Source organism: Euleptes europaea, chromosome 11 (genome assembly GCF_029931775.1).
Source record: "Euleptes europaea isolate rEulEur1 chromosome 11, rEulEur1.hap1, whole genome shotgun sequence".
Classification (NCBI taxonomy): Eukaryota; Metazoa; Chordata; class Lepidosauria; order Squamata; family Sphaerodactylidae; genus Euleptes; species Euleptes europaea.
In genome coordinates, this window is record NC_079322.1 from 1561065 (window position 1) to 1587027 (window position 25963).

The 25963-nt window shown below is 47.9% G+C and overlaps 1 protein-coding gene across 1 annotated transcript in view; it reads right to left on the minus strand.

Moving 5' to 3' along the window:
• Nucleotides 1–25963, minus strand: part of FHOD3 (formin homology 2 domain containing 3) — a 437196-nt gene that overhangs the window by 128050 nt on the left and 283183 nt on the right. Inside the window, exons 6-7 of the mRNA XM_056857839.1 lie at nucleotides 22516–22610; nucleotides 7935–8046 (exon numbers count right to left, since the gene is read on the minus strand). Coding sequence (XP_056713817.1) covers nucleotides 7935–8046; nucleotides 22516–22596 — 193 coding nt within the window. The 5' untranslated portion in view covers nucleotides 22597–22610. The remainder of the gene's footprint in view (nucleotides 1–7934; nucleotides 8047–22515; nucleotides 22611–25963) is intronic.

Genomic DNA, 25963 nt, shown 5'->3' on the forward strand with positions numbered 1-25963 from the left:
GGAATGTAGGATACCACTTTGGCAAGCCCACCACGTCAGCTGTACATGGAGGCTCCACAAAACAGAGTCGCTTTCCAGGACCAAATCTCTAAATCCTTTTTCAGAGTTGTCACTGGGATGTTGTGAGCTCTAGCCCTGCGGCAAACCCATAAACAGATTCCAGCAGACGGCAAGTCCACGAAAGCAGTTTTATTGGTTAGAATCAACAGGTTACAGAAGCCATATTCAGAATGACACTAGTAAGGGGCTAAGGCAAGGAATATGGCATATACGGAAAAGCAAAAGGACATAACCAGTAGCCCAGGCAACCCCCCTCCCAGAGGCAGGAAGGAGTACTTGGCAATTCCCACACTAAAGGAATCTATGAAGGACTCAATGAAGTCTAAACACGGGGCACGGACTGGCCTTGGAGAGAACTGCAAAACAGCACCTGGGAGCACAACCATGAACTGTCTTCATGGCCTGCTCCTGACAGATGTATGAATTCATTATTCAGGAACAGTAGCGACATTGAGGCACAGATGTTCTTGCAAAATGTGGAATTTGCTGCCAGAGGATGAAGGGATGGTCACAGGCATTGACAACTTTAAATGGGGATTCGACTCATGGAGGAGAGGTCTATCAGGGGCTACTGGCCATGGTGACTCAAGAGAACCTCCACGTTCAGAGGCAGTAAACCTCTGAATCCCAGTGGCAAGAGGCAACTTCGTGGGAAGGCCTTGGCCTCTGTGTCCTGTTGCTGGCCCTCCAGAAGAACAGGCTGGCCACTGTGTGAGACAGTATGCTGGACCAGAGGGACCACCGGTCTGATCCAGCGGGGCTCTTCTGATGCTCTTATGGTATTCAGAGAGGTGAAAAGCTAAGCAATCCCCTTCCTCTTTGTTTCCCAATGGACTCCCGTGTGGATAGCCTCCCTTTTAAAGCACCTTACAACTTCCTCACTGGAACGATTTCTTTTTCACTCTTCAGTGAATCAGGGAAGACCCCATGCGAAACAGGAGAATCTTCATTGATTGTGGTCAGGAAATAAGAAACGTGCTGCTTCCCTCTGCTGGAGGCACAACTTCCCTTAACTGTGAGATATTCTGCTGACTTTATCTGCCTCCACCATTTTAATTGTCTGTTCCTTTAGCCCTTTTGCTCCCACATATGTTGCCAGCTCACAGATTCAGAAAATCAGGGAGTCGCTCAAACGTAGTATTTCTTAATCATAACATTTGCTAGTAAATGTACTCACGTGGCTTGCTAACAGAAGAACAGGGAAAGGGGTGTGTGTGTGAACTGCAGCTGTTGAGATTTTTGTACAGTAAACGTACACAAGGGCTCCAGAGATTAATCCACCGTGGAACAGGTTGACAAATAACTGCAAATAACTATCTCAGTTTCTTAACGCTCTCCTTCTTTCTCACTCCCTACCATTTTCTCCCCAGATTCTACCTTTAGACTGCAATGTCCTCAGTTTGCATACAGTACTCTGTATGCTCACCAAGCAAAACTGATATAATAATTGATAACCTGAAAGTCCTCAACAGTTCAGTAATGACACAGCACATTTGCAATAGATGGGCGGGGGAAGCAATAACTGCTCTCATTCTCTATAATTATTTATATAAAACATTTCTTAGCCACCCTTCTTCCTTATGGAGGGCAAGGTGGCTTACAACTAGGGTTGCCACTCTCCAGGTGGGGCCTGGAGTTCTCCTGGAATTACAGCTGAATTCTGGACTCCAGTCCCCCGGGAGGAATGGCAGCTTCAGAGGGAATACCATAGAGCAGGGGTGGGGAAACTCCAGCCTGCAGGCCATTTAAGGCCCGCGACATCAGTTGGTGCAGCCCGCGAACTCTCCTGCGGAAGCTGCTGCCATTGCTGCCGCAGGGCCATACGCAAGCGTGCATGTGTGTGTGGGGGAAGACGGGAAGGCTTCCCCTGATTGCGCTGGGCCGCTTGCATGGCCCGGTGAGTGCGTGTGTGTGGAGGGGGGGGGAACCGGGAAGGTGTGTGTGCGTGTGTGTGTGGGAAACCTCCCTCCCTCTTTTTCCTTCCTTCCTTCCCTCCCTCCCTCCTCTGCATAGCCTCTCCTAGGGTTGACAACCTCCAGGTGGTGGCTGGAGACCTGGCAACCCTAGCCTCTCCCCCCCACCGGGAGATCTACACCTGGTATGGCCCCCGAATGATGTCATAAATGTGCAAATGGCCCTTGACAGGAAAAAGGTTCCCCACCCCTGCCATAGAGTCTAGGACAAACAGGAGTCCTAGAATGACATCCCATTCCTGAGCTTTGTCTCCTCCTGGGCAATGGCCCCATATCTCCAGGAATTTTCCAAGCCAGAGTTGGCAACCCAACGTACAACATAGATACAACACATAAAATAAAATACATTAAACCATAAAAAACCCAATTTAAAATTACAACTCAGGACTACTAATACGTAACCAAATGCACTCCTAAATAAAACCGTCTTCAGCTGTCTTCTAAAGACTTAAAGTGGCAGGGGGGAGGCCAGGCGCACTCAACACTCTAATCACTACCCCACACTAGTAGCAGAAAGTTCACTTCCCGGCACCCCACTGGTATGAATGGGAGAGGCAAAACTTTCTTGTACCTTTCTCATTCATTTCAGTGGGGCTTGAGTAGGAAAACTTCCTGCCAAATCGTACCCATAGGCGTTCTAATAGAAAACAGAACTGTGTTCTATTTTCTTCCCCATCAGATAAAGAATTACTGCCAGCTAGCCAAGAAAAAAACACTGTAATGATACTGATAAGACCTGTCTCAAAAATTCCTTTGAAGAAACAGATGCTACTTTGGATGCATTTCTGATACAACTGCATTCAAGTGTATTAATATTTAAACGAAGCAACTTACTTTTAAGACCAAACTGTTGCCCAAATCTGTCCCTGTGTCAGGCCTGTCATGCAGACAGAGCATCCTCTTCATGCAAAAAAAAAAAAAAAGCCTAAAAAGATTAGTCCAGTAGCAAGAAGGGTTCAATTGGTTCTGCTTGGCCACCAATTGGCCGGGGGAGAAAAATGCTGCTTACTGACGGCCCCGAATTTGCCGGATTTTTTCGTGAACTCCAGAACTCGCTGAATTCGGCTCCCCCGGTTTCCCACCATTTTTTAGTTTGGTTCGTCCCGAACTAAAAACCGCCGAATCAGGGGAAATTCGGCTGTTTTTCGGTTCAGGCCAAACCGAATCGACAGCCCTACCTCCCTGGGGAGGATGTTCCATAATTGTGGGGCTGCCACTGAAAAGGCCCTCTCTTGTGTGCTCATCAGAGGAGCTTCTGTGATTTGGTGGGACAGTCAGGAGGGGCTGCTCCCTGTGATCTTAATTCCCAGAAAGTTCTAGGTGAACTTCCTTGTTGTTACCCAGCAGGGGGTCCCTCTTGCACCCCCTCACCCTTAGACCCATTGTGTGTGCACCCCAAGATCCCCTAACCCAAGAACTCAAGATGTACAGAATCCAGTCCATCAGGTTTGGTATTAAAACTTCGAACCCATTCCTAAAGTGGGGAGAACTCCTTTGGAGCCAGCGTGACCCTGCGCTGGCTTAGATGCCACCTTATGATGGGAAGAAAAGCCCACACTGGAGCATGGGTGTGTGTGTAGCTCTTTCACCCCAGGAACACCCCCATTGAGCGGCGGCGGGGCTGCGCTACCTTTTCCAGTGGTGTAGCCATGTTGTCGGCAGTGGAGGATCCCCCCATTTAAACTTTTTTTTTTTTAGTTTTTTGAGGTCTCTTTCTCCCTGTGGCGGCCAGGAAGCCTCGGAAAAGGTGGCGTGACTGTGCCGCTCCCGGCCACTGTGGAACTACTGCCCCCTCTTCAGGATTTTGCTGTTAGTCCCTCAAGCAAGGGAGGAAATTCACCTCAGGTGCTCCGAAAAGGGAGTAGCTCAGCTGCTTGAATGACCCAGCAGAACCAATTGAGCAGAACCATTTTTGAGGGTAGAGGTCCCAAACTTTCAGCGGAGCTTCAAAGGACCCTTCTTGCCAGACTTGCAGGGGGTGCATTTTTGGGGGTACAGACCCCAGACTTTCAGTGGAGCTTCAGACAAGCCTTCTTAAGAGACCCCCCAAGTTTTGTAAACATTGGGTCAGGGGACCCCGAGATATGGGCTTTCCCCTTTTCCCTTTTCCCTATTGGGATGAATGGATCACCTGATCCTGTATGCATCTCCAGAGCAAAATGTCCCGTGCTTAAATGGAATCGCCTTGGATTACCCAGTCCTCCTCCCAGCCCCTCTTGATGGAACAGAAGACAGCCACAGTAAGCCCTTTGGGGGCTTTAATCTATACTTTTTCTCCTGTGTGTGTGTGTGTGGGGGGAAGCAGAGTCTGTGTGTGTGTGGGGAGGGAGCAGTTTCTGTGGGTGGGGGGGAAGCCAAAGGGGGCTTTCGCCCGTTCTGCCTGGGGTGTGTGTGTGCCCCCTCGAGTCTCTCTCTCCCTGGTTTGAGGGGGGGCTTCAGTTGTATGTCCTCAGGTTTTCCCTCATTCATACGACGGTTAGGTCTATTTTGATGCTTGCTAAAACTGGTTTTCAAATGGTGACTTAAAGAATGCATTTGCCTGGTCCCGAGTCCCATGCAAAAGGGGAAATCCCACCCCCTCCTGCTCATTATGCATAGCTAGCTGCCTCTGTCCCTTTCCATGGTTTGCAAACTCCCAGGTGTCAGGTGTTGCTTTGCATGTTTGCAAAGGTGTTGCTTTGCAATTGTGTTGCTTTGCAGTGTTGCTTTGAAGTTGTGTTGCTTTGCAAACTTCTTAGCACCTGCCCCGCCCTTTGCATGTTTGCAAAGGTGTTGCTTTGCAGTTGTGTTGCTTTGCAAACTTCTTTGCACCTGCCCCGCCCTTGCTCTCATCAGCTGTTTGTCGGGGCTGGGAGCTTTGTGAATGGGTGGCAAGCTCTGCTCAGAGATGCAGGGTGGGGGACCCCTTTCGGGGCCCATATCTCAGCCCCCCCTGACCCAATCTTTACAAAACTTGGGGGGTCTGGCAAGAAGGGTCCTTTGAAGCTCCGCTGAAAGTTTGGGACCTCTACCCCCAAAAATGCCCCTCCCAGAGCCGCGGAAAGGCGCAGTTGTGTTTTTAATGGCTTTATTCGGCCGAATTTTTTCCCCGAACTTTGAATTCCCGCCGAATTGCACGGACCCGAAATGGGGGAGTTCGGACTTCGGCATATCCCGAATCTAAACGGGCCAAATTCAGCCGAATCCGAACTATTCCAAAAAAATTTAATTCAACAGCCCTACAGGGAGGTGCACATGGCTCCCCCTCACTGTCAATCTTTAGGAGGCAGCAGTTCAAGACAGTTTTATTTAGGACCACATTTGACTAATTTAGTTTTTTATTTACTGGTAGTCCTAATTGGAGAATTAGAGTTCTTTAGAGTTCCTGGTCTGCCTCACTGGAGGGTTCAGAGTTGTTAATTCAACAGTCCACGGGTTCAACGAATTCCTCGGCTGCAGGATATTTATCAAATGTTTTCAGCACATTCAGACAAACCGTACTTCATGCTACTGTTTGGATGTTCTCTGTTTGTCTGACTTCAACTAGATTGAAGGAATTCAGCAAAAGAGGCACCAATTTCCTTCTCTCTCTCTCTCTAAATTTCAGGAGGCCCATTAGTTCAGTGGTCGACAGAATCAAAAGCTTTGGACGAGTCACCAAAGTACTGACTCTTAGCAGCAAAACCGAGAATGAAATATTGTACAAAACAAACAAACAAAACCAAAAACATTCAAAGAGGGGAAATGCTTAAGGTTCAGTGGAAGGACACTGAGCACAAAATCCATTCTGAAATTCTCTTTTCTCGCCAGAAGATAACTGAATATGAGCAGAATAGGCTCATCTCTAACAAGTAATTCTGACTGGCAGCAAACATCATCAAACTGGGTGACGTTACAGTCTCTACTGGAGGGGATCACATAGCCAGCGAGAAGGAGGTTTGGTTTTCTTTTTTAAAGGTGCTGATGTAGGGAACGATGTGCAAACAATGAGGGTGGTGAATGAGGGTCACAAACAAACTATGCAAAGCAGTGAAAAGGGGCCGGGTCTCTGGCAAGGACCATTTGCAGACCCCTCAAAAGCCCCACTTCTGCAAGAAGGGATGTTTCCTGGAGAAAATTCAGTGTTAAATGTCTTTTAACATTAAAATACTGGCAAGTATTTTTTCTGCCTTGGTATTTCTTAGTTGTAAACGGGACTAACCCTCCAGTTCTCTCCAGAGTTACTCCAATCTAAGCTTCCTCCTAGGATCGCACAGTAAGAGTGCTGAATAAGGTGTTGAGTTTGTACTTAGGATTGGTCTTCCATGGATTTCCTGGCTGGCTTGGACCTGTGTCATCTCTCAGTATCCCCCACCTGTGATACGGCATGAATTATTTCTAGAACTATTACTTAATTCCTTGGGAATATGCTGCATTGATGTATGTGACTTCTTCACCTGTACTCTGTACTCTCAAAGGACTCACCTGCTTGAGCTATGCGACTGCTTTCTTTCCAAATTTTTGCTTGTAATGCAAGTGAAGAACTGTTTTGCGTTAGGTTGATCTGAGGTAGCTTGCTGAATGTTGTTTTATGGCTTGTTTTTATTGCTAGTCATACTCACACTGTTGTTTTTATGATTTTGAACGTACTGTTTTTACTTTGTGAGCTGCCTTGAGCCAGTCTCTGGAGAAGAGGCAAATAAATTTTCCTAAATAATCAATCTGGGGCTGGGGCTGCTTCGTGGTGGTGGTGGGGGGGTTAATGAGCACACGCAGCAGCTACCCAGGTAGGGAAACAGAAAAGCTCTGTGGAGTCCACCTGTAGTTCAAGATCTGAAACCATGTGCACATCTCGACTTTGTCTTAAAGTGAGATTATTAATGGTTCTCTTCCTAGAAATAGTTGCATTAATAAGAACAGACATTTTTAGACATTTTTATCCCCAGTGGCATAGTCCTGGCAAAACTCCCCGCATGGCATCCAGGGGGGCATTCCCGGGGGGGCGAGGGGGGGCAGAGCTGCCTTTAGTTGCATTAATAAGAACAGACATTTTTAGGAGACATATTCAGCTTCTCCTGAAAAAAACTGCTCCCAGGATCAATTGATTCTGGAAATGTGTATGAGCCAAAACATAAGTGACACTGTACATGTGTTCTGTTGAGTGTTGCCCGACTGTCCTGTAGTATGTATCAGCGGCCCCAACTTGCTCATCTTCCCAGCAGCGTTCCATGTGTCTGTGTCGCCTACTTGATCATCTGAGCACCTGACAGAACAGGCACAAGCTCAGCTGGTTGTGATTATCCCCTCCTCTCCCTTGGTTTAACAGCCACTGGCTATCCATCAGCCACTTCACACTTTAAAAAGGGGAGATGAAATTTAATTTTTCCTTGACACTATAAAGAGAAAAGTTGCCACATCTCTCACGCAATTGACCGATCTACTTGACAGCAGATAACGCAGTATCTGCTTCTCAGAAAGTGTCTTTAGCTGTTTTATCCAGGGAGTGATATATTTATTTTGTGCAATATTATTTTGTGGACATGCAAAAACCATGTGGGCTAGGGAGTCCGTTTGATCCAGACAAAATGGGCATTTGTGATTATGTTTGCTTGCCATTGCTTCTTCAACCACTTGATGGCGCAATCGGAAAACCTGTGGCAGGGGAACACGGGAACAGTTGTACATATGACTGGACCCAGCAGAGTGGGTAAGAAACACAAGGAATCCCAAGCACTCCAACAAGCTCAGGTTCCGTGGCGCTTATAGTTTGGCACATCCGTCCCAAATGATCTGAGTGTGGATTCACAGCTGGGGTCACCGAACAAGAAATGCCGGCCTTCCTCACCCAGGCTGTATGCCTCCTACAGAACTCCCACCCCATGGGTGACGTTGCCCTTCTTCATATCACAGGAATAAACAGACTGCATAGTATTAGTGACTCACCTCTTTTTTCATCTACAACGGACACAGCTCGGATAAGGAGGGGTGCGTTGGATTCTGTATACTCCACAAAAACAAGGAGCAACTTCAGTGCTGTCTTTACAACCAGGCGAAACTGCAAGAGAAGAGTCGGTTGCTCAGAAGACTTGCTGCCTGATATTAGGATTTACACTGACCCTGTGTAGGAGGCTGGAAGAAAGGCCAGGTCAGATCAACGCTACTTCATCAATTCCAAATGTCACCATCATGTAAAATTAGATGCCTGCCCGGGTTGTAAAGGGATTGCAAGTTGGGCAGGAGGTGAGCATATGAAACTCCCTGAGGTCCCTCTAACTCAGATATCTACTCTAACTAGCAGTGCCATCGGAGGTCTTTTGAGTGGAGATGCCAGGGACTGAATATGAGACTTCGTGCATACTAAGAACATACTCTGCGACGGATCTCTCCGCTTAAGGTGGCACCCTCAAGCTGTATCCAAGTTGATTTTCATAAAGCTGCAATTTGTACACATATTGAATAAATCTTAACAAAACTAAACAAAAACCCAGAGACGGATTGTTTTTACAGTGCTCCTTATATAATCCATAACCTTTTCCCTACATGCAATGTCCACAAAGAGATGAACGTACTGTATGTTGTAAGCTGCCTTTTGTACTGAGAACTGGCTTGAGTTCCTCAAGCGAGAAAGGTGGCTAATAAATGTTTTAAATAGATAAAATCAATCTTTAAATGTATTTAGGATATGCTAAAAACAGTTTGAAGAAGGGGGCTTTGATTCTCAAAAGCTTTCACTCTGGAAACCTTGTTGGTTTTTAAGGTGCTACTGGACTTGAGTGGTGTTCTATAAACAGCCGACAACTGTTTTGTTAGGGGTCCTCCCCTGTCACTCCTACAAATGAAGGGGCAGACCCAGGTAATGATCATGAAGGTAATAAAACTGCTCCAATTGCAGACAAGTTTGGGGTTCCCACATACTCAGGGTATTCCCCAGGTATGCAAAATAGTTTTTTCGTAAATTAACCTAACCCCCATCCCCCCAATTGCTTGGTGGCTCTGGGAGCCACTGAGTGTTGACTGTAGTTGAGAGTAGTTAAAGGGGAAAAGAAAAGAAAAAAGGCAGAGAGGAGGGGAAATTATCCAAGCTGAAGTCCCCTAAAGTTTACAGAATGGGGTGGGTAGGTGGGATATCCAATTTGATTTTCCCTTCTCTCCCACAATCCCTTGCACATCCCCTCCACTTCTTTTTATCTGTTTGACAGCTCGGTCTTTCTTTGTGATGCTCACTCTTCAACTCCTCCATTGCACACAATATCCATTTACAGGCTTTTGGGAGGTAGAGGGAACATAATTTAATAAACACAACCCTTCCCTCTACTTTCTTTTCTTTTGAATCGCAAACACAAATCACAGGAAAAATCGAAGATATGTTTATGCATTTTAATCTCAAAGAATCGGTTGCTAGAATGGGGGGAAAGGAAGCAAATTAGGATTTTGAGGATTTGAATGTGACACAGGAAAGAGATGGAATGAATCAAAGGAATTTTCATTCACACACTATTCAGAAACATGAGTAAAATGTGTTTACGCTACTTCCCCGAACACTCAGAGTATAATTACATATGGATTTGGGATTGTTTAAAATGCTTTCTGCATAAAAGTCACACTAAATTAGTTTGACAGCTGCATGCCTACAGGAAGAAAGCTTTCTTTCTTTTTTTTGAAAAAACAAATAGAACGGCATATATCCCATTAAGATGAGAAGACTTTGAATCATTCTGCTATGCCAGTTGTTAGGTCATGGTTTGTATGTGTGTGGTGGTTTGTGGGGGGCTCTAATCTTGCTCTCAATAGTCTAAATATGTGGATTTAAATAATAATAAAGGAGAATATAATGTAAATTGTTTGGCCAGCCCCCTTCAGGATTGGGCTGCCAGTGTCTTTCCTGTCTCTCTGCAGCAAAGCTTTTAAGGGCTAAAAAAACAAAAAAAAAAACAAACAAACCAGAACTGATGTGGTTATGATGTCTCATCTACTACTGTGAAAATATTGGCTGCACAAGGTAGTTACTTGCAATACCTTAGGCAGCACTGCCACCACAGTTGACTTAAAAAACAAAAACATTTCAGGAACACAAAATACAAGAGAAGTGTATTATTCCGAGCTTCTCATTTGTCCCAGACACCTGTTTCAAATTTATTCTGTGCAGATGATGCTGTGTTGATTTCACGGTCTCGTGTGGGTTTAAGATGTCTACTAGCCATGCAATCCTAAGGGGGGGACAAAGTGCCATAGGAGCCAGAGTTACCCCATCCCACTTTGCGCTGTGATAAGTGGCACAGGCGCCGACACTTATGCCAGCCCCAGGGATCTACGCAGCAGCGTGGGCCTTGGCCGCCAGCACTGTCTCCCCGGCAGTGTAGCCCTGACAAAACTCCTGGTGCCGGTGTCCAGAGGGTGTTTTTGGGGTGTTTTAGTCGGCAGAGCTGGCTTCAGGCAACTTCCATTTGGCCTGGGAACACCTCTCTATGCTGCAGCGTTGCTAGGCCAGCAAAACAGCTGGCCTAGCCCCATGAAACTCCATGGAGGAGTTTCATGGGTTTTTGGATTTTATCTCATTTATTACATATATTTTCCAGCTGGGAAGCGTCTGAGGAAGAGGTGCAATTGCACCGTTCCTGGCCGTCACGTATCTATCCCCCCCTTAGGATTGGGCTGTGTGTTTGCATTTTATTGCTTTCAAGAGCCCTTAGATATAAATTATCAAAACAAACAAACTAAGGTTATAGTATTTTGTAAAGGCATTCCATCTCACCATTTCCCCTGGAATATGGATGGCCACTTAATTGAGCAGGTTAATAAATTTCGCTATCTGGGTTTTTTCTTATAACATGCCCTGGACAGGTCATATGACTGCTGCCATGAAGCTAGCATTTGCATACTCAGCAGCTCTCCTGAGATTTTTTCGGACCTCAGGAGGTAATTATATACCTGCTACCACCAGGCACTTAAGGCTAAGGTAGCCCTGTTATTATTATTTGGCATGCCATTGGCTATTGCCAAAATTAATGCCTACGGTAATTTATTTTTTACCTTCCATGTCCAACTTGCAAACATGTATCTCTGGTCCAGCAATTTGTTTGGAATTTGCAGAACCATCTTTGGAAGCTAAAGCTTGGGATGCAACATTTACTTTTAGATTTAAAATGCTTCATTCTCCAGAGTGGCGCTATTTGCATTTAATTGTTAAAGATGGTTTTCAGAGTTCATGGCAAAAATTAGTAGATGATAGATTGCAGAGACTGAGTTTGTCTTTTGAGATTTTAAAGCAAATGGAATATCCCTCTGCATGTAAACTGGTGAGATCTAAAAAGTTGAATCTTGACAAATGGAGCAGTGGCGGTAGAGTACACAGAGTATGTTCTGTGTACTATCTGGGCCACCCCATTCCAAGGACCTTACCTGCTTATTGTAAATTTATAACTGTCTGCAGATATAGCATACTTTTCTCCAAAGCCAGATTTACAGCCCATTCCTGAGCTGACGGTGTACGGAGATGGCAGCAGTGCCTCTTCCTAAGCCATTTCGCGTACGCCGGAAAACAAAACAAAAAGCCGTCTCGTGGCTTTTTTTTTGTTTTAAAGGGGCCTTTCGCCCCATTGAAAACAGCGAGGCTGCGCCTGCTCAAAAACAGGTACAGCAACGCTGTTCTTGCCGCCGCCAGCCAAGGCCGAAACGGGATAGGGAGCCGCCTAACCGGTGGCTCCTCCCCCCGCCCCGCCCCTGGAACACCCCCCTGTGCTGGCACGGCCTCTCTACGCCGTGGCCTGTACCATGGAGAAGCTGCACCGGCGGAGGGGTGAGACGCGGTCCCGCGGTACTTGCGCAATTACACACACTTATGCTGGTGGCGATGTCACACCACCTCCTGAAGACTTTCGTGGGGGGGGGGCCTTCAGGAATGGGCTGTAAATATATTACCATAGGGGGTGTTAGCAGGTCAGTTTTCAGGGTTTCTTTTTTCTGAACGATTTTGTGATTGTAAATTAGGGAACTTGGACACCGTCTGGCATTTTGTAATTGATTGTAAAAAGTATGATCTTGCCAAAGATAAATGGATCACAGTATACATCCAGAAATGGAGACCTGCTCTAAAGCAAGAGACAGTTGCAAAGCTTATATTGATCTAAATGTAACTCTCAATGTGGGGGGAAAATTATCTATGGTTTTAAATCATATTTCCTTTTAATTGTATATTTTAGATTTTGTATATCTGCATGTTTGGTTATTTCTGTATTACTGAACTTATTGAATTTGTTCTGCTCGTGACCTGTTGGTCTGTGAGAATAAAGAACAGAGAGAGATAAAGGAAAGGAATCGTTCCCTATCTTCCTTCAGCAGCCTTGCTTCACCTCTGAAAAGCCTTTATCTTGAACACTCATGAAGCTGCCTCATACTGAATCAGATCATCGGTCCATCAAGGTCAGTATTGTCTACTCAGACTGGCATTGGCTGTCCAGGGTCCCATGCTGAGGCCTTTCACATCACCTTTGCAATTCTGGCACAGCTTGATGGGCACAGCCACAAACTGGCTGCCATGGAAGGTGGAGCCAGCTACATAATGGTTGCTGCAACTTACCTTCAGTCACACACTGAAGATCCTTGTGCTGTGGTGGTAGCTGCTGCCAAAGCAACATTTTTTTTAAAAAAAAGCTACACAGCCAATCAAATCTCCAGGGGTCAATCAGAAGCCTTGCTGGGCAAAACCCAGACCTGGCCCTGTCCACTTTCTAAAAACACTTGGTGTGCGCCAGAAAAGGTGTCGGTGGCATCATGGCTTCCACAGGCACCATGTTGGGGACTCCTGGTCTAGCAGTACTAGTTCATAAAGTTAAAATTGCCTGTCAAAGCTCCACTCCAGTAATTAGGTTAAGCCAGTTCGCCCAAACATCCCCTCCTTACCAGGAACCCTCCTCCGATTTACCTTATTTGGAATATCTCCCAGGACTACTTCACAACCCTTCTTCCACTTGTCCAGTCTGAGGCCTCACTTAGCCCCATCCTGTATTTCTAACTCTGGAAACAACAGAATCTTTGTTTTTTAACCCTATCATTTGCCCTATAACTCTGGTCAGAATGTGACCCAAAATGGATACTTCTAAAACATAAAAAATGGGACACAAAAATGACGGATGCTGATAGATGATTGGTTCACATAGTACTTTATCCTTTATAACAGTTGTCACATTTAGCAGGATACGCTACAGTTTTCCTGAGTATGAGAAAGTGGCTTTCATATAAGAAAAGCCTCCATGGTCAGATCTTGGAAGCTAAGCAGAGTTGGCCTTGGTTAGTCCTTGGATGGAGGACCACCAAGGAAGTCCAGGGTTGCTTCACAGAGGCAGGCAATGGTAAACCACCTCTGAACATCTCCAGCCTTGAAAACCCCATGGGGGTCACCATAAGTCAGTTGTGACTTGACGGCACACAATTATTATGCCCTGACCTAGATGGCCCAGGCTAGCCCGATCTTGTTGGATCTCAGAAGTGTAAGTAGGATCAGCCCTGGTTGGTACTATGATGGATGACCACCAAGAAAGTCTCGGGTCATTACACAGAGGCAGGCAATGGCAAACCACCCTCTGTTAGTCTCTTGCCTTGAACACCCTCCAGGATCGCCATAAGTCGGTGTCCGGGGCCAGCAGCCAGCACAAACCCCGACTCGGGCCTTCCCCCCCCCCCCCGCCGCACTTACCTCGAGGCCAAAGCTCGCCGGGCCGCTGCAACCAGGGCCGGGCAGAGCCAGGGCGGGATGCCAACAGCCCGCAAGGTGGGGCGTGGCCCCGCGACTTCTCCCCGGGGGCAGCATCGCCGCAGGGAACCCTGGCGGACACCCAGAGAAGGGCAGGGGGGACAGCCGGGGCAGAGAGTGTGCACCGCTCCCCAACATGTGGGTGGGGTGCCCGCTGCCAGCCGGCACCGGCTGGCGGGCAGAGGGAAGAGGCGGCGAGGCCGAACCAGGCCGAGACGGTAGCTGCGAGGCGGGGCAGCGTGGACACCGCCCAGCTGACAGGTGGCCGGGCGAGGGCAGGGCGGAGGCGTGCCCCGAGGCCGGAGGTTGGGGAAGAAAGGAAGACCGAGGGGCCCTATATGGGTTCGGGGGAGGAGCCCAGAGGTGCGGGCTAGCCAGGCGGGCGGAGGCGGAAAGGAGAGGGGGAGATAAAAGGCGGGAGAAGCGGAGGCTGAGGATAAGAGTTTTGGGCAGCAGCTGACCAGACGCTGTGAAGCAACAGGGTCACGCTGGCTGCTACTGAAGGGGAGGACAGCTCAGACTTCCCGTCGGACTGGTCTGAGGCCGAGGAAGCTCTCCTCGACCGCCCCACAGTGGAGCATGTGTGCCCAGGATCGTCAACCGCCAAGGCCACGCTCCACAGTCGGCTATCGTTTGATGGCACTTTCCACCACCAAACATGTGCAAGTGCAAACCCCTTGGGCCTAAGTTCAGTTGGCCAGCTATTGGCTCTTTGGCCTCTTAATGCTGCCTCCTCCTTCCCCAGCAACTATCAGAGGCACTGGACTCAGCTGTGGACAGCTATCTAGGGCACTGTGTGCAAAGGATTACATTTCTCAAATATAACAAGCACTTGGTGTGCATAAACTGCATGCCTGCTATATTAATAATCTAATTGGGAAGTTGTTTAGCACGAAATAGACACAGGAAACAAAAGAAAAGGAGAGTCAGAGAAAGGAGCAGAGCCAGCATGGTGTAGCGTCAGACTCTAACCTGGAGAACCAGATTTGATTCCTATTCTTCCATATGAAGCCTGCTGGGTGACCTTGGGCCAGTCACAGTTCTCTCAGAACTCTCTCAAACCATGCAAAAGAAGGCAATGGCAAACCACCTCCAAACGTCTCTTTCCACCACCACACTAATGCTAACGGGGGGACTCGTGGTGGTCCCAGGGAATCCCAGATATATTGTGTTAGTGCAACTTTATTTTATTTTGCAGCAGAGAACAGTGCTCATCAAAAGGGCCACATTATGTGTTTTCTAGGGACATGACTTCTCCCCATCACCCCATCAACGCTTCTCACTAGCTAATAATTGGGATGTATTCCTAAAAGGGGAAGTATAGTTCATTTTTTGCATATGTCTACACATTTTTATCCTGCCCTTTCTCTGAGAATCTCAGGGCGGTCCGCACGGTTCTCCCTTCCTGTCAGGCTGCTATCTCGGTTCCGTTATTGCCTCTGTCTCTGTGCTGTATTGTCTGCCCCCCAAGGTCGCATGCCTAAGCCTAAGCCTGGGAACTCAGCTCCTGGGAAACTGTATTCCTGCGTGTAATCTCCCGCCTTTCCTGCCTTATAATATCTCCCAGCTAGTGAGCCTTTCATAGCTGTCATTTTATTCGTTTGCACTGTATGCCTATTTGATCAGTAAAATCCACCTGTTTGGACTCTATACGACTTTGTGGTGATTTCTGGTTCTGTGGGCCAAGGGCTGACATTATGACAGCTATCTCACATCTTCACCATTCTCCTAGCCAGGCTGGAGCCCAGGGGGGTTCGCCTGCCACTTGGATGGGAGCTGTGCAGCTCTCCAGGTGATCTACTACCCTGGAGCCCTTCTCAGAGGACCCTACTCTGTTACAGGACTTAATTGCTGAACTTTTCCGGACGAACCGAGAGGTTTGCCGCTTGAGGGGACTGGTACACGCGCAGTGGCAATCTCTTACAGGACGTCTCTGGATGTTAACATCGGAGGATACTGATGCTCGTTTAGATCTTCAGGACTTGGATCAATTACTGGACGATGCCCGATTGGCGACTGAGGATTTACAAATATTAACTGGACTTCTGGATAATCTTATTTCTCGACAAACTCTTTCTACCATGGCGGGAGCCCCACCGGAGGGTTTTTCCCTGATCCCGGATGCGGCCAGCTGCCAGGCTGAGGCCAAGCGAGTCGCTATTAGCACCGCTCTTCTCCTTGTGGAATGTACAAAAGACACCCCGGTAGCCACCTTGGCTCAAGTTTTGACCCCGACGTTTGGAGCCGAGGCATCCGCACTGGCGGTTCGAGTACAACCTCTGCTGGGCGGGGAACCTGACCCCATACTCTTGCTCCTCGAGACAGAACTTTTGCCACGTATTACGGCAGAGGCTGCCCTAAGACTTGAGAACGCCAAAGTTCTTGCGGATCAGCAAGCCGCCGAAGCGGCTAGGGTCGCAAGAGAGAGAGAGGCGGCGGAAGCAGCCAGGGCGGCTGCAGCAAGGAATCAGGCGAACGTGGACACGCGCCCCAAGGACTATGTACTGGGACTATCAGGTCTCACCTTTTCCCCGGCGTTTGTCCCGTCGCGTACGACCCAACGCGCACGCCGTTTGGCTGACCGACGTCGAGACTCAGATGAGTCTGAAGACGAGGATTTATATGGGGATAGCTCTCAATGGGCCACGAGCTTCCGAACCAGTAAGCCTCATCTTACTGGGGGCCCAAGTGAGGAGGTTCATCTTTTACGAGCCCAGAATCGGGAGCTCTCCGACCGTGTGGATCAACTCCAAGAAGTAATGGAACTTATGCTTCACGAGAACAGGCAATTACAACAAACCCTGATAGCTCAGAGACAGCCCGTTCCGATACCGGGTCAGGCGGTACCCGTACAACCACCCGCTAATGTGCCTGCTCCACCCTTACCTCCTGGAGCTCCTGTTGCTCCTCCACTCCGACCACCCGTGCAACCACCTGCTAATGTGCCTGCTCCACCCTTGCCTCTTGGAGCTCCTGTTGCTCCTCCGCCCGGACCACCCGTGCAACCGGGTCAGCCCGCGCCCGGCCCTTGGAAGCAACTCAAATTGAGGACTACGTATGACGGATCTCTTGAGACTTTGCCTTGTTTCTTGCATCAAGTGGACAGTTATATGCGAGAACAAGGTCAACTTTTCCCCACGGAAGATAGCCGGGTGCGGTACGTAGCTTCCCTCCTGACAGGCAAAGCGGCTGACTGGATGGTCCTCCAGTTTGACACCCGCTCTCGTGCGATTCGTTCCCTCAACAACTTCATGACTGCCCTGAGAAGGAGGTTTGAGGACCCCTTCCTGGGAGAAAGAGCCAAAACGGAACTTTTACAATTAAAACAAGGCTCTGCTACAGTTCGGGAATTTGCCGATGAATTTCAGCGACTGGCAAGTAAAATTGTAGGTTGGCCCGAGACCACCCTAATCCATCATTTCAGGGAAGCCTTGCATCCTGACATTCTGAACTGGTCTTACATGCGGGGCGATCCCGATACCCTCGAAGGCTGGATCCTATTAGCCGAGGAAGTGGAAAGCCGCCGCCGCTTTATTTCTCTCGTCCGTCAAAAGCACAAGGAGAAGGGCACCCAAAAGCCTCAACCCAAGGCACCACTGCTCGTCCCACGAAATCCCTCACGTCCGCTCCAGGAACGTGAAGTCCGATTTCAGAGGGGTGCCTGTCTTACATGCGGAGAAATGGGCCACTTTGCAGCCGTTTGCCCACGCCGCCAGGAATTTTTTCGTCCCAGCACGACAACCCGCGCCCGAGGTCGTCCACCACGCAGAGGCACCGCGGCCACCCGCAGCGCAGCTCCGGGAAGGCCCACACCCTCTGCACTCCATGCCGGGGACCCAGCCTCCCTGCCTGCTTCCAACGACCCCGCCGGGTCTCGGATTACAAGTGCCCCATTGGGGGACAGCTTTCCCTCTTCGGATGAGGAAAACCCTTGGATTTCTCCAGCCTTAAACCTGGAATCTCCCCTCGACTTGTCAAAAAACGGCTCCGGTCTGTGGTGAATGGAGCATCTCCACAGACCTCTCAGGATCTTCCTATCAAACCGAATGCTCCTACCAAAATCAAAGAAGTGGACTCCACCGTCTACGTAGATGCAGTTTTACAACAACTTAACGGAGGTCCACAAATCCCCGTCAAAGCACTAATTGACTCCGGTTGCTGTCGCACTCTCATAAGCGAAGCCACGTTTGCTGCCCTCAGAGCCGACTCAGAGGCTTTACCCGCCCCCGTCCAATTTGCTCAAATGGACGGGAGCCAATTCCAGGGGGGTCCAGTTGATCATCGCACCATAGGGGTGGCAATGGGAATTGGTTCCCACTGGGAACAAATAGACTTCACTATAGCCCCTATCCGATTTGAAGTGGTCTTGGGAATTAACTGGATTAAAGGACATAGTCCCAGTATTGATTGGGAAACAGACACTATTTCTTTCGCTAGTCCCACCTGCGACCAGCATCGGCAAAACTTTGCTCTGCCATTTCCGCCCGTTCCAGCGTTAACCTCTACTGCCCCAGTACCACCGGCTCTACCCGCTGTATACCGGGACTTTGAAGATGTCTTCGACCTTAAGGAATGTGATGCCTTACCCCCCCACCGGGCCTCAGACTGTGCGATTGAAGTAGTAAAGGACTGCACATTAACCAAAAGTAAGATTTACCCTATGAGCGCTCCCGAGCGCACTGTCCTCCGGGACTTTTTGGACAAAAACCTCGCCAGAGGGTTCATTCGCCCTTCGAATGCCCCAAACTCGGCCCCCGCGTTTTTCGTCCGGAAAAAAGAGGGCGACCTTCGCCTGTGCATTGACTTCAGAAAGCTCAATGCGGTTACCCAGACCAACGCCTATCCTATCCCATTAATATCGGATATTTTGGGACAATTACAGGAAGGCCGTGTGTTCTCTAAATTAGACTTGGTGGAAGCCTACTACCGAGTCCGTATCCGCGAAGGAGATGAACACCTCACTGCCTTCTCTAGCTGTTTCGGAATGTATGAATTCCTTGTAATGCCGTTCGGATTAAAAGGGGCCCCGGGGGTCTTCATGCAACTCATCAATGAAATCCTACATGACCTTCTATATCGTGGGGTGGTGGTCTACTTAGATGACATTCTCATTTATTCGAAAACTATGGACGAACATGTGACTCTGGTCAGAGAAGTTCTACAACGCCTGCGTAACCATCAACTGTTCGCTAAACTAGCTAAGTGTGAATTTCACCAAAGCAAACTCACGTTTTTGGGATACATCATCTCCCACCAAGGTCTTCGCATGGACCCCGCCAAGGTCCAAGCCGTCCTCGATTGGACTCCCCCCACCAACCGTAAGCAAGTACAGCAATTTCTGGGATTTGCAAACTTCTATCGGGGATTCATCCCTAACTTCGCCCAAGTGGCTCTACCCATTACGGACCTGCTGAAAACTAAAGGAAAAGTAAGCTCGGCTGCCTTGCCCTCCGCAAAGATCCTATGGACTGAGCAATGCCAAGCCGCCTTTCTGGCCCTCAAACACCTCTTCACTTCGGAGCCGGTGCTACGGCACCCAGACCCAAATCAAATGTTCATTGTGCAAGTCGATGCTTCCGATGTAGCCATGGGAGGGGCTCTCCTCCAGCAAGGACCGGACGGTCTTCTTCACCCTTGCGCTTACTTTTCAAAAAAATTTGCGCACGCTCAATTAAACTGGCCCATCTGGGAGAAAGAGGCCTCTGCAGTTCATCATGCACTGACTTTATGGCGGCAATTCTTGGAAGGGTCTAAAATACCCTTTGAAGTTTGGACCGATCACAAAAATCTAGCTGCCCTCACGGGGTCCCATAAGCTATCGGCGAAACAACAACGGTGGGCGGAGTTCTTTGCTCAGTTCCGTTTCACCCTGAAGCACGTCCCTGGGAAGCAGAACGTTCTCGCGGATGCCCTCTCCCGTTTACCACAATATCCGGTAAAACTCGAAAGACCCACCAACTCTCTGTTCACCCCTATGCAACGTGGGGCCCTACCTATGCTGGCTGTGCAAACCCGATCCCAGCATCAACACACCTCGCAAGCTCCGCCAGCCCAACCGGCTGCCCAGCCGCCACCGCAACAGACCGGAGTTCCCGCCCCTCCTACCCCTCCGACCGCTCAGCCGCCTGCAGTCTGCGCGCCGCCACACGTAAGCACTAGCCCTATAACTATTTCTCAGATCTCCAAAACCGACGGGGGGGCTCCCTCCAAACTCCCCATCTCCGAATCCTTTTTAACTGTCCTTCGGGACCAGTGCCTTTTAGAACGTTCCGCTCATACCCTACCTCCTGGTGTTTTGGAACAAGGGGGGTCCTGGTACAAAGACTCAAAATTGTATGTACCCAAAGCTCTCCGGAAGGACGTTTTACATTTAGCTCATGGAGCCAAAACAGCTGGGCACTTTGGGTTTCTGAAGACCCTTCACTTATTGCGCAGACAGTTCTGGTGGGGGGGAATGCGTTCCGACATTGACTCCTTCATCCGCAGCTGTCCCGTTTGTGCCGCTGCGAAACGATCGCAGGGCAAACCCCCGGGACTGCTACAACCTCTTGAAACGCCCAGCAAACCTTGGGAAGTGATCGCTATGGACTTCATGACTGATCTCCCTCTCAGTGGGGGTAAAACTGTGTTGTGGGTTGTTACTGATTTGTTTTCTAAGCAAATACATTTGATTCCATGTGCAGGGATCCCCTCTGCTCAGAAACTAGCCCGCCTCTTCGTGACGCATATATTTCGTTTACATTCGTTTCCGCGTAAAATAATTTGTGACCGCGGAAGTGGTTTCGTTTCTAAGTTTTGGAAAGCTTTCCTCAAGTTGGTGGGGGTGGAACAGGGATTGTCTAGTGCATACCATCCTCAAACCGATGGTCAAACTGAACGTGTCAATGCTGTACTCGAATGTTATTTGCGTTGTTATGTTAACTACCACCAGGATAACTGGGTGGAACTGCTACCTTTAGCAGAATATGCCTACAATAATGCCATGCATCAATCCACAGGTTTTAGCCCGTTTTTTGCTGTGTATGGTCAAGATTTCAGTCCCATCGTTCCTACAGATGATGTAGAGGGGGAGGAGAACCCCGACATTGCCTCCTGGGCACACGCCCTCCGTACCACTTGGCCCTGGCTCGTTAGCAACCTCGACCGGGCCAAACGTAAATACAAAGCGCAAGCTGACAAACATCGCTCCCCCGGGGGTGATCTGCAAGTGGGTGCTTTGGTTTACCTTTCCACCAAAAACCTCCGGTCCACCCAACCATGCCATAAACTCAGCGCCAAATTCATTGGCCCTTTCCCCATTACTCGGGTCATAAACCCTGTCACAGTGGAACTGGCTCTCCCCAAATCTTTGAGGCGTGTGCATCCAGTTTTCCACATAAGCCTCCTCAAACCCCATATTGCTTCTCCACGTTGGCATCCGGACCCACCGCCTGCGCAACCCATCATGGTGGGGGGGGAAGAACACTTCGAAGTCTCCAGGATCCTTAACTCCCGTATTCACCATGGTACTCTCCAGTATCTAGTTCGTTGGAAACATTTCCCCCCTGCCTATGACGAATGGGTGCGCGCACGAGATGTCTCCGCCCCCGACCTCATTGACGCCTTTCACATTGCTTACCCGAACAGGCCAGCCCCCTTGCGAACTGGGAGGGGGCCTTGAGGGGAGCAGAATGTCAGGCTGCTATCTCGGTTCCGTTATTGCCTCTGTCTCTGTGCTGTATTGTCTGCCCCCCAAGGTCGCATGCCTAAGCCTAAGCCTGGGAACTCAGCTCCTGGGAAACTGTATTCCTGCGTGTAATCTCCCGCCTTTCCTGCCTTATAATATCTCCCAGCTAGTGAGCCTTTCATAGCTGTCATTTTATTCGTTTGCACTGTATGCCTATTTGATCAGTAAAATCCACCTGTTTGGACTCTATACGACTTTGTGGTGATTTCTGGTTCTGTGGGCCAAGGGCTGACACTTCCCCAATTTATCCTCGCAACAACTTGGAAGAGAGTTAGGCTGAGAGAGGCGGTCTGGCTCAGGGTCACCCAATCGAATTTCATAGATGAGTGGTGGATTTGGAACAGCGTTGTCCAAGTCCAGCCCTAGCCTGGATGGCCAAGACTAGCCCCATCTCATCAGATCTCAGAAGCTAAGCAGGATCAGCCCTGGTTAGTGCTTGGATGGGAGACTGCCGAGGAAGTCCAGAGTCACTACACAGAGGCAGGCTATGGTAAGCCACCTCTGAATGTCTCTTGCCTTGAAAACCCTACGGGATCGCCATAAGTCAGCTGCAACTTGACGGCACTTTTCATCACCACCTTGGAGGTCCTAGCTCACCACACCATGCTGGCTCTCACACCCTTCTCCTTGCTGAAGAGCTACACACAGGGAGAAAAAGAAGTCCTGGCTGTGAATCCCCAATGTAGCCAAATTATAGACCCAAGTCCCACCAAGCTTCTTCACCACGTGCAAAACTCTTATTGCGAGCTGGGAGGTAGTGCGGAGACGGCTGTGCGACTTCCAGCTACTGTGGCTACAGGAATCCCATGAGACAGAATGTCAAGTGCTTACAGTGATAGGGCGGAGCGATCAGACAATATGTTGCAGCTGGAAATTTTATCATATGAAGTTTGAAATAAAAAAAGAGGAGTCAGCTTCATTGGAGGCCTGCCTAATCTAACATTTCTTAGTGCTGCCTTTACGGCTTCTTTTCAATTTACTCATGCATATGCTGTTTTAATGTGTAGGGGACAATGCCTCAAACCGCTGACAGATGGGGTTCTCCTTACCTTTGACCCAATGAGAGTGTATAACCACTGGATTGTCTCATTATGATTTATTACGCCGTTCATCCCATCTACATACAGCATTATTTGTCCCAGCGCTAAAGAAACAAAGAAGATAAAGGAAAATTAGCTGAAACCATTTATCAGAATTTTACATGCTACATGCTTTCATTTTCCATCATATTGTTATATTATACAATTACCGTTTACTGCCCTCCTACTTTCTGCTCTTAACTGCAACTGATAGTTGCTTTGAGTAACTTTTCAGGATCCATGCAGAGTTTTATGCTGTTGCAATTTAAACATAAACTCAGCAACCACAGCTGCCACCAGTTGGGTAGAAGAGTACAAACCAACCTGGCTTTGCCTGGGTGGGGACACGGTGTGTTTTGACAGGTTCAGTGATGGATCCCAACAGTTTTTACCAGAGGCAAAATCCAACACAAATATTATCTGATTTGTCCCTCTCCCCCTTACAGGATGGCAAACCTGCAAACGGAACCATTTTACACTGGAGTGAGGAATCCATTCTAACCTGCTATGAACTCATGAAGCTGCTTTATACTGAGTCAGACCCTTGGTCCATTAAAGTCAGTATTGTCTACTCTGAACGGCTGCGGCTCTCCTGGGTCTCAGGCAGAGGTCTTTCACATCACCTACTTGTGTAGTCCCTTTTACTGGAGATGCCGGGGATTGTATCTGGGACCTTCTGCATGCCAAGCAAATGCTCTACCACTGAGCCACAGCTCTTATGAGAACTACTGGGGGGGAAGTCAGGGCAGACGAAGTCTTAGGATTCCCAACTAGTGCGGCTTGGCAACTAGTGTGAGATGGGGCAGTCAGGGACTTCTGTATTTTTGTGTGTGTGTGTGTGGGGGGGGGAGATTAGCACCCTGGTACAGTGACATCCCTTCTGGCATAACCTGGAAGTTACATCATCACGTGGGGTGAAATGCTAGAGCATCACCTAGTATGATGATGTCACAAAGGGAGTGATGCCATTATTCGGGGGGTGATGAGCCCCCACCCATTTCCTCCCACTGCCCAGCTGATCAGCACCAGGCAACGGGAACTGGGGTGGAAGATTCCCCCACCCCCAGCAGGAAACTGGCAACCCTAGGAAGGCTTCTCCACTTCTGTTTCGAGTGAGCTGAGGTCTGTATAATGTTCCCAGTCCTCAACCTCTGACGAGAACAGAAGGCTGAGGAAGGGTACAAATTCTGCAGGGTACATGACTGTAAGGGGATGCGGAATGGTATAGTATAGTATTTTCAGCTCTCAGAAGCTAAGCTGGGTCGGAACTTGGAAGGGAGACCTCCAAGGAGGAATCTGCAGAGGAAGACAATGGCAAACCACCTCTGCTTTGTCACCTGCCTTGAAAGCCCCTTGCTGGGGTCAACATACGTCAGCTGTGCCTGGCTTGAAATGGGTCCTGAACCTTCTCACTTGCCTGTTTTGTGCCATCACGAACAGGGAGTAACGGAGCGTCTTGTAACCATCCTGAACACCTAAGTGTGGAGGCTCCATTCTGCTCCCTTTGTGGCCTTTCTAGGGCGCTCATTTTGTACATGAGAGCTGATCACATGTAGCAGCTCAGCATGAGTGAGGAGCTGGCAGTGTGCATAGGCACACTGGTAAGTTCGTTGGTCCCATCAGTATCACCTTTAAACCAGGCCTCACTGACTCCAATAGAGGCCACAGTAAACATGGTATACATTTTTGGGATTTGGATTTGCATGGTTCTAATCTGGATAGGTGTGTATCTTCTGCAGTATCTATCATTACGTTTAAGTCTGGTTAAAGATGCCACTTTGGACTGTGGCCCTGGGGCTTTGAAAACAAAAATCCACAAATTAAAGAGTTTTACAAGAAAGAAAAGATGCAGATGGAAGACTCTTGTTTTTGAAGTTACAAGGATCAGAAGGGAGAACATACACATTAGTAGTAATATATGCCCCCAACAAACTGAAAGAGCAATTTTTTGAAAAAAAAATATTCAAGAAATCTTGATTTTCAAGCAGGAGAAGTAATCATCATCGAAGACATGAATGGAGTGATGGATCCAAAACTAGATAGATCCAAAAGCCATAAGGGAGGTAAACATCCGATAAATGTGGTTAAATATATGGAATTATTGCATTTGATTGATGCTTAGAGATGGAAGAATGATAAGAAAAAAGTATTATACATTTTATTCAGACAGATTTAATTCCTATTCAAGGATAGATATGTGTTGGATCTCAAACACATTACAAAATAATCTTGAAACTGCAGAATTTCTCCCCAGGACATTTGAACATCATAACCCATTAGAAGTAATGTGGGAATTCGGTAATCAAGGAGCAAGAAGATGGAGATTAAATGTTTAACTGCGGCAAAGTGAAGACATAAAACAATGCAAAAAAGACTTGACAGAATTTTTTAACTGAACAACACACCAGATGTTTCAGATATAACAATATGGGAAGCAAGCAAAGCTTTTATGGTAGGAAAATTAATCATGATTAACTCAAAACTGAAGAAACAAGGAATAGAACAGAAGAGACAATTAAGGGAGGAATTGAAAAAATTAGAAGAGCAACATGCAAAATCTACCAAGAGAAGTGTGTGTGTGTGTAAAGTGCCGTCAAGTCACAGACGACTTATGGTGACCCCTTTTGGGGTTTTCATGGCAAGAGACTAACAGAGGTGGTTTGCCAGTGCCTTCCTCTGCACAGCAACCCTGGTATTCCTCGGTGGTCTCCCATCCAAATAGTAACCAGGGCTGACCAAGAGAAATACAGTGAAGGAAATGAAAAAATCAAGAAATAGATTGGACATGCTGGAGACAGAAGAGATGCAAACTAAGATCATGTTTGCAAGGCAAAATTTTTTTGAACAAGCTAACAAACCTGGAAAATATCTTTCGTATTGCTTGAGGAAAGAAGTAGAAAGAAGAACGATAATTGGGGTAAAGATGGATAAAGGCATAAGCTTTCAAGAGAAAGATATTCAAGATCAATTTGACATATTTTATAAAACTGTATCAGACTAACTCTGAGAAATAGCAAGGAGTAAAAGAATACACAAAAGGAGCAGAAATACATGCTTTTTCAGAAGAGGAGCAAGAATTCCTAAATCAGAAAATAACCATGCATGAAATAACACAAGCTACAAGCAGACTTAAGCTGGATAAGGCACACTGGACAGCCTGATGGCAAAGTATTACAAGCGTTTTGAGGAAGAGCTTGTACTTAATCTACAGAAAGTAATGAATGAGATTACAGAAAAAAACAATATTCCACAATCATGGGAAGCTTGCATTTCACTGATACATAAAGAGAGGAATGATCCGCTATTACCACAGTCTTATAGACAAATTTCATTGTTAAATGTGGATTATAAATTGTTCACCTCTATAATTGCAGAAAGACTGTAGAAAAAGATTGCTACAGTTACAGTATACATCAAG